Raw genomic sequence first — 12,246 nt, forward strand, 5'->3', positions numbered from 1 at the left:
TACACAGGTTTATTTTACTTTCTGCAATCGAGTTACTTAATGTAATTTAAGTTAAAAATGTGATATAATGGATAAAAAGGGAAGTATAAAATAGTATAAAAATAGATCATTGATGGTGTAGTGGTACATTCGCCTTACTTACTGTTATGCAGGCTGGGAAGATTCAGGACTCACGCAGTGACGGCATGAATGTGACTGTGAAAGGTTGCCTGTGTGTATGCGCACTGTGATTGTCTAGGAACCAGTTCGGGGTGAAATAAGCCTTTTAGACTTCAACTCCCTTCAACCCTGAAAAGAATAAGCAGAGTAGAAAATGGATGGATGGATTATAGAAACTTACTGAAAATATACTACCTGTGTTGATATAAACCTAATCCATCCATTTTCTATAGCGCTTGTCTTCGTTAGAGTTGCGGGTGATGCGGAGCCTATCCCAGCTGACTTTGGGCGAGAGGCGGGGTATACCCGGGACTGGTCGGCAGTCAAGCACAGGTCGCATTAAGACAAACAACCATTCACATTTAAGTTAACACCTAAGGGCAGTTCACCGTCTTTGCAAAAATTATGCATGTTTTGGGAATGTTTTGTTTTGGGAAGAAAACCCAATCGAGCATGGAGAGAACATGCAAACTCCACACAGGACGGAACTCAGACTTATTAGGAATATCACAACCACACTTGTTTTCCAAGTTTCTTAAGTAAAGAAACATTTTTTTTTTAAAATTACTATTACAAATGTCCAATCGTTTCATTGAGTATCTCACAAAGGTCAAAGGTAAAACCTGTGAATGAATGACGTGACGTGCTAGCTGGCACATGATGCCCACACTTCACAATCTAACCAGTAGAGGGCATAGGATTACTGTGATCTTGTCAATGCCTAAAAACAAATCACCAGCCTGGGATGCCCTCCCTGACACTGCTGCTCACATCACAGCATCTGTAGAATAATGACTAGTTGCTGTTATACAAGAAGTTTGTTGCTGTTATACAAGAGGGATGCTTGTATAACTGCAAATGTATTTTACAAAGCTGACTAATGATCACCGAGTGAGGAGCCAACCGTCTTACTACATAGTTCTGTTAAAATCACTACGTTTTTCTCTCAGATATGTCAGCATCCTCACTTTGGTGCGGGTGAGGCCGGAGCAGAGGGGGCTCTACACTGCCCGGGTCACCAATGGAGATGACACTAAGGATGTGACTTTTGACCTGGAAGTCCTAGGTGAGAGTCTAGTCCAGGGGGTGTCAAACTCATTTTTGTCGCGGGCCACATTGTAGATACAGTTTTCCTCAGAGGGCCGTTATGATTTTAAAATGTTTAATCGCCTCATCATATTATTACACATAGACAACAAATTGATGGATAACTACTTTTGAAATCAGAAGCCAAGGATAATGGTTTGTAGCATTTATTTATTCTTAAGGTCTTGAAACACTTTTAAAACAGTAAAAACGCATTTAAACACGTAATATATTGAGAGAGAGCAAGAGCAATGGATAACACAAAAATATTGTACCAACAGTATTCAAAAATAGAGTAACAACTGTCATAACACTTACAACAAACCGTGAAGCATGAACTGTGATATCGTTGGGGTTGACTGTAATCAGTTTTTATGAGATGTTTGGGAGTCCCTGGAAATCTCAACTCCCCAGGCTATTCTTTGCCTGTGTTTGTCTGGTCAGTCTGCCCCTGATCTGGAGCAGTTCAGAATCAATATTAATCTAATAACATGACAGAAACATACATATATGAAATAAAATACATCGAAGTCACCAGAAATGCTGATGTTTAAATGTATTCATGTGTGCAGATCGCTAAAGAAGTGTTTCACGAGTCCAAGTATCAAGCTTTGTTCTGACCAATGAATCAAATGCTGAGGTTATCGAGGGCCAGGAGAACGAATTTCAAATCGGTTTTGTTAAAGAAACAGTCCCATTGTGAATATGTTAATTTATATATATTAATATATATAAATAAATAAGCGGCACGGTGGGCGACTGGTTAGAGCGTCAGCCTCACAGTTCTGAGGACCCGGGTTCCGGCCCCGCCTGTGTGGAGTTTGCATGTTCTCCCCGTGCCTGCGAGGGTTTTCTCCGGGCACTCCGGTTTCCTCCCACATCCCCAAAACATGCATGAATTGGAGACTCTAAATTACCCGTAGGTGTGAATGTGAGTGCGAATGGTTGTTTGTTTGTATGTGCCCTGCGATAGGCTGGCAACCAGTTCAGGGTGTACCCCGCCTCCTTCCCGATGATAGCTGGGATAGGCTCCAGCACGCCCGCGACCCTAGTGAGGAGAAGCGGCTCAGAAAATGGATGGATATATATATATATATATATATATATATATATATATATATATATAAATTAAGGCCAGCACGACTGAGTCTAAAGGCCTTGGGCAGATTGGATTGACATGACAGCACAAAGAGACTGAAATAATATCCACATACAGAAGTGGAAGCATTGTAGCCAAGAGAAACGCCACGAAATGAAGTTATTCCAATGTTGGTGAATCCGTTAATAGAATTTAATGGAACAAATCTTAGAATTTAGGTTGTAAATGTAGGTCAGTTTTTCTGATAGTGTTTAAGCCACCTCTGACCTCAGTCAAGATTACCGAGCCTGTGCCGCGTGTGTTTGTGTACGTAGTTCCCGCTCAGATTAAAGATCTGACGGACCACCACCTTCCCGGAAAGAGACACCTTGTGACCTGTGTAGCTGAGGGGGTCCCGACCCCGACCATACATTGGTACAGCTGCGACAGCATGCTCAAGTAAGCCACAATGCGCTGAATGTCAAACCCTATGATGACCACGAGGAAACAAAACATCTCAGTCAACTCATATTGTTCCACAGGTGCAATAACAAGACTACAATATGGCAACCGCTGGCACCAGAAGCAGAGGTGCTGAGCATCCAGACCAACGTCACCCACAGCGAGAACCGTAAAACCAGTCAGGTGTGGAGCCGTCTAACCTTCCACAAGCCGCAGCAGGTCACAGTTCGTTGCGAGACCAGCAACCAGGTGGGGATGGTGGACAGAAGAGATGTCAAACTGGTGTCCAGCAGTAAGTTTCATGTGAAGAACTACCCAATGTAGCGTATGCTTGTTTTTGTTTTTTTCATATCAGCTGGTGGTTATTGCGGTTAGCATGTCTCACAGTCCGGAGTTGCAGGTTCAAATCTCTGTGTGGAGTTTGCGTGTACTCCCTGTGCTTGTGTGGGGTCCCTCCTCCTATTTCTGTTTCCTCCCACAACCCAAGACATGCTTATCAGGTTAATCGAAGACTTTGAATTGTCCATAGGTGTGAATGTGAGTGTGAATGGTTGTTTGTCTATTTGGCCCTGGGATTGCCTGGAGACAAGTCCGGGGTGTACCCATGCAGCCTCTCACCCTAAGTCAGCGGGGACAGGCTCCAGCTGGATACATTTATATTTTTCTCGCATAGAGTGGAATTTCTACGACTAAAAAATACACATTATTAGGCAAAACAAAAATTAGGACCGAAAACCCCCCCACTAAAACACAAGTAATGCACAGCCATGTACACTTGTGGGAACTTGCCTCATTTACTGTAAACCTAAATACAGTATCCCTTATTAATGTATAATTGCTCTTTTATGTTAAAAGGATTGCTGTGAATTGATAAGCGCATTGATGACTTTAGCACAGCACTGCACTGCACTGCAGACTTTTGAAATACACTCGGTAAAAGCAGCTTACTGTCCCATGATGAACAAAATATGCTATAAAACGAGGGGCAGATAAACAAACACTTGGCAGTTTGTTGCTAAAAGCTTCATGTCTCAAGATTAATTGAGGAAAAGTTCATGTTTTAGCAACGTAGTGGGGCTCTTTATCAAATAGTAACACTTGATATTATATTTAGTCATAAATATCTGGTGCATTAATAGCATTATTAACATATTTCTTTCTTACTGTAACATTCCTTAGCCTTCCATTATGTCTGTAGCTGAGATTTCTTATATGCAGAGATGGTACTCACACACGATGGGCCATACTTAAGTAGAAATGCTGATACTAATGTAAAAAAATAAAAAATAAAAAAATACTCTGGTAAAAGTATAAGTACTGATTCAACTCCTTAAGTAACAGTAACAAGTACAGACTGAAATATACTTAAGTACAAAAGTAAAAGTGTTGATGAATGACATTTTTTTTTATGACTCCAATGTAACGTTGCGGTGTCATATAGTGGTTTGTCTTTTTGGTTTTTCTTACATCTGGTGTCTCGACTTGTTTTTCTCTCTGTCCTCTCTTTTGTCTTTGTCTCTGCCCAATCAAACCTCGTAAACCTAATCCGAAACCACAGAGGCAGAATACAAAACTCCTCTGTTGCACAGAAAAAAAATGCTCTGGCATAAAAAGGCTTACAGAGCCTCTATTCTGCGTAACCAAGCAGCTGAGCAGAACAGGTTGAAAGAAAATAAAAACCTACATGTTGCTTGTGAGGTAAAACTCCATATCACCAGTACTACAAATGACATTATAAGATTCTCCAATTTAACATCTAGTGCTTCACTCACAGCGTAAAAATGTCATTTAGTGATGTTATTTTGCCTAAAAACATGCAAATGTTTCTATTAGTGCAACCTAGTTGTTCTACTAGTGCACAGAAATGTCATACAGTCGTGAAAAAAATGTCACTCATAAGACATGGTTGTTCTAGTAGTGCGCCAAAGCCTTTCTACTTGTGCGCAGAAATGTCATGCAGTAGTGGAAAAATGTACCTGGTTGAAAACTGGGCTCCGCGTACTAATAGCAACATTGTAATAGGGATGTCAATTAGTGTGAGGTTTTGCTTCATTAGCAAATCAGAATCAGAATCCTTTTTATTTGCCAAGTATATCTATAAAAAAAACAGTAGTTGTTTATACTAGTCGTACAGCTGTGGAAAAAATGTCACTAGTTGACAAGTGTGTGCTACTAGTACTACTCGTGGCATCCTACAATTCTACTAGTTAACATCTAGCACTTCATTAGTGGCACACAGATGATAACTAGTGCACAGTTTTGCCTAACCTGTAGTTGTTCTACTAATAGGCCCTAGTCATTCTACTAGTGCGCAGAAATGTTACAGTCGTAGAAGGCAGTGGTGGAAATAAACATCACCAGTAAGACATAGGTAGACATTCTACTAGTGCGCCCTGGTTGTTCAACTAATGTGCTAAATTGTCTTACCAGTGAGGACAAAGAGCATACTAGCAGGATATTGAATAAATGCTCTAACGGCTGTCCATAGGAGCTTGTGTTGATGTTGTGTGTTTCTTCTCTGTTGCAGCTCTCTTCTCCCAGGCGGCAGTGTTGGCAGCAGTCCTCGCCTTAGTGGTCATCATCATCCTGGCCATCATCATCCTCATCGCAGTGTGGAGGAAGGTGAGGCCACAAACTGCGAGCTGTGACTTCCTGTGCACGTCACAGCAGTCAGTCACACGTGTGTGTGTGTGTGTGCGTGTGTGTGGGGTCAGAAACCTCGCTATGAGATCCGCTGGAAGGTCATAGAGTCAGTGAGCCAGGATGGTCACGAGTACATCTATGTGGACCCCATCCACTTGCCCTATGACCTCACCTGGGAGATGCCCAGAGACAACCTGGTGCTGGGTGAGTCCTCCACGTGCAGAGGCTCGTCACGTGACTTTGACTTTTACTGATAAACTAGACTTGAATGTGACATTCAATCAGGCATTTTGACAAACGTTATTCCCTTCGAGAATTAAACTGAAAGTGTGTCGATGAAATCCAATGAAAGGCCGGTTTAATTCTAGCTTGAATATGCCTTGAATAATCTGAGGACTAGTCACTGATGGCGTAGTGGTACTTTGGTAAACGGTGTTGAGAAGCATTTTGTCATAATATTAGCAAATATTTTGTATTTATTCATGTTAAATATCCTACAAAGAATGGCCTGTGATTGACTGGCGACCAGTACATGGTGTAGTCTGCCCAGGATAGGGCCCAGTTCCTGCGACCCTCATGAGGATATGCAATATACAAAATCGATGAATAGATATTATACAAACAAAATAAGAATATTAACTGAAGTTTATGTAGTGCCTTTCAAGGAACCTAGGAATTCTTAAATATTGTAAAAAGAAATCTTGCACAGATACTGTATTACGTATGCAATAAAATAATAGGATTACTAAGGTTTCAAATATATTTTGTACACTTAAAACTGTCACATTTCTCTGCATATGTTTACATTTAGAATAGATGTTTTTATTGTCTTTAAAAAAACAAAAATCCAAATCACATTGCTTCGCTTCATTCAGAAAGAAAACAAAATTTGTGTGGGTGTTTGTGCAAGCTGTCACACTTCAAACAGTGAAAACACGTTAGTCTTTAATCTTCCCTTTTTTACTAAATGATAAATAAATGAGCACTTTATATACTGTATATGCGCAATTTTGATTGAAACTGCCAGATTTGTATTCATTTTCCAAGACTTATTGTCCATGCCCTCCATTTCAAGTCCAGTTTTTGTACTGAGCCTTTCTTTGTGTTTCAGGTCGCACTCTCGGATCGGGAGCTTTTGGCAGGGTGGTCGAAGCGACTGCGTATGGTCTCTCGCATTCCCAATCCAGCACAAAAGTGGCCGTCAAAATGCTGAAATGTAAGCCGCGCAGTGGAAAGCACAACGTACGGAGAGAGGCGGACTTGCAGCCGCTCTCAACCGAGCTTTAGTTTGCTTGCCAGCCTGCTTTGACATGCAGCCAACGAGCCACTGGGCAGTGTGTGCTTTCACTCTCCTGTTCCAAAATGTGAAGCTGAATGTCTCTTTGTCTTCGTCCAGCAACAGCGAGAAGGAGCGAGACTCAAGCCCTGATGTCAGAGTTGAAGATTATGAGTCACCTGGGTCCTCATCTCAACGTTGTCAATTTACTGGGAGCCTGCACCAAGCATGGTGGGAAGCATGTTGAGTATCTGTGCTATAGCGACACCGAACCTAAAATGACTTCAACTGTTGGTACAAAGCCATATAAAATGCTGCTCGAGGATTATCCTCCTTATTTTGCGCCTTACTTTCCCATTTGATTCACTAAGGAACTGTCCCAAAAACAGAGTTGGCCAAAGTATTCACACTGTGTGCTTAAGTAAAAACCGATCAATCAATCAAATCTCTTTAAATCTCGCTTGTGAGAGAATCTTTTACCACAAACTGAGCAGGAAAAAGGTTTCAATAACTGGTATAAAATAGAAGTATTGATTCAACACCTACACTTTAGTAAAAGCAAAAGGTTCGGACTCTGAAATGCACTGAAAAGTCCCCTTTCATCACTGCTTTTTCTACTTCTCCTTTTTTTCATGAGTTGATTCAGTCGAGACCCAAGAGCAAGCGGCAGCTGAGAGGTTGTGATGAACAGTTTAGTGGAAAAAAAGGGGAAGGGAGATGGTCCTTGAAATATGTCGGCGGGTTATTGAGGCACGGAACGTGTTGCAGGCGGTGGCGAGGACAGGCGGCTGGCTTGACAGAGTGGATGCGAGGGACACGGAGGGAACACTGAGGACGAGGAGAGACACGGAGGTCAGAAAGGACACGAGGAATTGAGGAAGATTACGTGGAGACTGAGGAGCTGTGGTACCGAAGAGAGCGTTAATACCCCGGCGAGAATTTCCGGGATCTGGCAAGCTTTTATGCAGGTGATGATGAGGGCTGATTGATGACAGGTGCTGATTACTGTGAAGAGAGAGAGGGAGAGAGAAAGAGAGGGTGAGAGGAGCGCAAAGCGCCACCAGGCTCCAACAAAAAGGACTGCAGGGCATCGCTCATGACACGTTTATCTGGTTTGCGTGATCATTTTGGCTGGAAATGCCAAAAATGTCCTTTTTCAATCTATTCTAGTGTAGTCGAGACGCTAGACATTTGAGACAGTCAAATTTCTCAATATTATGCGACATGTAAATGTACTCTGCTCTGATGGGCTCTTTCATCTTCCTTAATTTGGCCCTACGAATCAATCAATCAATCAATCAATCAATCAATGGTTCAAATCCCGGCCTCGCCTGGGTGAAGTTTGCATGTTCTCCCCGTGCCTGCGTGGGTTTTCTCCGGGCACTCCAGTTTCATCCCACATCCCAAGAACATGCGTGGTAGGTTGATTGAAGACTCTAAATTGCCCGTAATTGTGATGTGTGCGCGAATGGTTGTTTGTTTATATGTGCCCTCCGATTGGGTGGCGACCAGTTCAGGGTGTAGCCCGCCTCTCGCCCGGAGTCGGCTGGGATAGGTTCCAGCATGCCCCCGACCCTAGTGAGGATAAGCGGCTCAGAAAATGGATGGATGGATTTGTTACTTCCCACCACTAGATGTTTTTTTGTTGTTGTCTTTTTTTTCACTTTGTATAATAATAACTTCATGTGGGACAATCTTGTTCTAGGACAAGTGTGAGTTTACCAGCCAATCACAGGGCACATAAAGACAAAACATTCATGCTTACATTCACACCTATAAACAGTTTGGAGTCTTCAGTGAACCTACCATGCATATTTTTGAAATGGAGGTGGCCTGCAGGCTAACGAATAGATAACCAAACACTAATACCGTGGTCCATGATTTTTTTATTTTTGTCTGAGGAATTTGTTTTGCCGTTTCGCCAGAGACTCAAATTTGGTATGGTTCCATCGTCTCATATCATTTTTGAAACCAGAAAATTGATTGCTCAGAAATAGCTTGTGATTGTGGTTCAACCCCACCACATATTTGGAATTCGAATGGCACTTCAAGGAGTGAAGACCTCCTCCAGATATTAAACATTGGGGGGAAAAAGTACTTCAGCTGGGTTTCTAACTAGCAAAACTGGATGGGGTCTTCTTTCCTCATATTCAACTACCCTTAGTAGAAGCTGAGTTCAGACTTCATGCAAAAGGATGAAAAAATTGGGACTTCATCTCATGGTGTAACACATAGGAATGCGTTTTATCCTAAATGTTATTTGACTGGCTTTTAGTCAAGGATGACTTTCTTGAAGCAAACACAGTATTCGTCATTTTTATTATTTTGCACATTTCTTTAAACAATCATAACAGGCACAACTTATTCTACTTCAAGAAACATTTAGCTTGACTGTCAATGATAGGATTTGCCAGACTAATTAGAAACCCACTTTCTAGTTTTGACTCAAACTAACAAATATATGAAAGTAATGCCAAAAACATCAACAAATAAATTAGAAAATACATATAAATTAATGATTAAAAAAAAAAAAAACACCAGAAATGTAGTCAAACAAACAGGAAGCATTTGATGATTATTAAAATAGCTTAAGCATAAGTAATTTCTGACTGTGTGGTTTAATACCAAGGTGATGCCACACGTAACGTATGTTTTAGTTAGTTTGGTACATACGCATTAAATAACGTTAGAGTCTTAACTGGTTATTATTTTTTATATTTGTGTATCATCCTTTATGACGTTGTCATAGTCCATGTGTGTCTAATCCAATCTTTTTCCTTTCCTCTTCGATCAACCAATCAGGTCCTCTGTACCTGGTGACTGAGTATTGTCGCTATGGCGACTTGGTAGACTACCTGCACAGGAACAAGTACACTTTCTTGCAGTATTTTGCTGAGAAGAACCAAGATGAAGGCTGCGTGATCTCGAGGGGAAGCAGTCCGCTCAGTCAGGGGAAAGGGTGAGAAGGACAGCAATGAACTTTTTGTAGAGCTTTTCCTAATATTTGTAAGCAATCCTGGAGACACCAGGCTACTTCTGGGTGGCACAAAATGATTGACGACTGCTGACTTGAACTGAAAAGGATGGCAAAAACTTGCTGTGTTTTGGGTAGCACCGCCAGATATACAACCTACTTGTTGAAATTTAAACTATGGTCACCGTTCCATCTCCCTTGGAAGCAATTTACCTCCTAACATCTTTTCGACTGACACGTAACATATTCAAACTATGGGACTTGAAAAGAAGGCTAACATCATCATTCCAGCCATTTCTCCGGTTTTCTCTACCTTGGTCAGATGACAGAAGGGTTTGTGTACTAGTGGCCCCTTCGGAGAAATATGTGTGATGACATCATCGTGAGACTAGTCATTCTCTAAGTGTGGTACGAGTACCACTTGCGGTAAGCGGGCTCCCTCTAGTGGTACGCAAAAGAATCACTAAGTACAATTCAGTTAAAAACTTTGTTTTAAAATATTTATCTAGGTCAATTTTTTTACTTAACTTTCGTGTGCAATAGATTTCATTGTAAACGTCGGGGAACCACCGGTCTACACAATACGTGTGGGGGTATTAGAAGCCTGATCATGATCCCACCCTCCTTGCAGCTACGTGTCATTTGGAAGCGAGAGCGACGGAGGCTACATGGACATGAGCAAAGACGAGCCCTGTGTCTATGTTCCCATGCAAGAGCAGATGGACTCCATCAAGTACGCCGACATCCAGTCATCTCCATACGAGTCGGGCTACCAGCAGGACCTCTACCAGGAACAAGGTTTGATTGGAGCCACCTGCGTCGATGGCGTCTTCTAGCTTCTGTTCACAAGAATTCCTTTTCACTCCTTTACAACAAATGATGTGCAGCCATCCATGTAACATTTGCCTAAAAGGCGAATGAGACCTTGAGAACACGACATTTTATATTTGTCTGTGACAATTGCTGTTAAAGCATTTGAGTCTCATATAATCAACAGGCACAATCCGTTTTTTTGTTGAAAGCTTGGAGAGAAGTTGCAGGCGAATTGAGGCATGCACATATGAAGCTCATATGACATATAAAGGGCCAACAGGATCCTAATTCTGGATTACCTCTCACACACACACTGCTGAAACACTCTCATACAACTACTGAAATGCTCTGACACAAACTATTAAAACGTTTTCATGCACACTCCTGAATTTTTTTTCACTCACACACAACTTAAATGCTCACACAAGCACTACTAAAATGCTCTTACACCCACTAATGCATTCCCCCCCCCCACTTATATACACTACTGAATCACTCTCGCAAAAATAAACCGCTCTCTTACATACTACTGAAAAGCACTTACTCTCTGACTTACTCTCTCTCTCTCTCTCTCTCTCTCTCGCTCTCTCTCTCACACACACACACACGCACTACTAAAACACTCTTGCATGCACTACTGAAACACTTTCACACGCACACAAACACACACACACACGCACTACTGAAATGCTGTCACACAAACTACTGAAACTCATTTCACTCATAAACCACTGAAAGACTCCTAAACACACGTGAAATGCTCACACACACTACTCAAACACTCACACACTCTATTAAACATTCTCACATGCAGTACTAAAACACTCTCATATAATACACTACTGAAACGCTCTCACATACTGCAATGCGCTCTCTCTTGCAACACACACACACACCACTGAAACAGCTGCACTACTGAAATGCTCTCACACACTACTGAAACACTCACACACACTTCTGAAACAGTCTTTCTCTCTCTCTCTCTCTCTCTCTCGCTCACACACAAACACACATGCACACACACACACACACACACACACACTGAAAAGCTCTCACAACCACTTCTAAAACAGTCCCTCCCACAGGCACACAGACGCACACCACTGAAACAATCAGTCACAGGACTGCTGCACTTCATCCCGCAGTGACCCTCACTCTTCATCATGTTCATCCGCTCACTTTCTCTTGTGCGTCATCTCATCTTGTTCAGTTGGCGGCAGACTGGACCTGGTCATCAGTGACTCGTCCACACTCACTTATGATGACCTGCTGGGTTTCAGCTACCAAGTGGCTAAGGGCATGGAGTTCCTGGCTTCCAAGAATGTAAGACATTAAGAAAAATAATAATTATTATACTTATTATTAAAAAATTATATTTTATATTTTATATTTTATTATTATATTTTATATTTTATTAGTAAAAATTATTATATTTATAATTACTATACTTATTATTAAAAATTTCATAACAAGACACCCAAAATATGAGAGTTAGGACGTGCTAGTCCAAGCTTGGTTAGAAGTATCGAAACAGGCGAATGTCGCGAGCATGGGTTGTTGATTTATTTATTTGGTATTCCACCCATGCAGTGTGTTCATCGTGACCTCGCCGCCAGGAACGTGTTGATCTGTGAGGGAAAACTGGTGAAGATCTGTGACTTCGGACTGTCCAGAGACATCATGCACGACTCCAACTACATCTCGAAAGGCAGCGTGAGTGGAAGACCTACTGTACACAGATGAACAAATAATGCT

General features: G+C 41.7%; 1 protein-coding gene across 2 annotated transcripts in view; it reads left to right on the forward strand.

Annotated features, from left to right (window-relative positions):
• Positions 1-12,246, forward strand: part of pdgfrb (platelet-derived growth factor receptor, beta polypeptide) — a 52,694-nt gene that overhangs the window by 25,295 nt on the left and 15,153 nt on the right. For both annotated transcript variants that reach the window (XM_061786969.1, XM_061786967.1), the window contains exons 8-18: positions 1,110-1,225; positions 2,659-2,782; positions 2,866-3,077; positions 5,313-5,407; positions 5,500-5,632; positions 6,540-6,644; positions 6,825-6,935; positions 9,507-9,663; positions 10,310-10,476; positions 11,702-11,814; positions 12,082-12,204. In XM_061786969.1, coding sequence (XP_061642953.1) covers positions 1,110-1,225; positions 2,659-2,782; positions 2,866-3,077; positions 5,313-5,407; positions 5,500-5,632; positions 6,540-6,644; positions 6,825-6,935; positions 9,507-9,663; positions 10,310-10,476; positions 11,702-11,814; positions 12,082-12,204 — 1,456 coding nt within the window. The remainder of the gene's footprint in view (positions 1-1,109; positions 1,226-2,658; positions 2,783-2,865; positions 3,078-5,312; positions 5,408-5,499; positions 5,633-6,539; positions 6,645-6,824; positions 6,936-9,506; positions 9,664-10,309; positions 10,477-11,701; positions 11,815-12,081; positions 12,205-12,246) is intronic.

The sequence above is a fragment of the Phyllopteryx taeniolatus genome, chromosome 10 (assembly GCF_024500385.1).
Source record: "Phyllopteryx taeniolatus isolate TA_2022b chromosome 10, UOR_Ptae_1.2, whole genome shotgun sequence".
In the NCBI taxonomy this organism is placed as follows: Eukaryota; Metazoa; Chordata; class Actinopteri; order Syngnathiformes; family Syngnathidae; genus Phyllopteryx; species Phyllopteryx taeniolatus.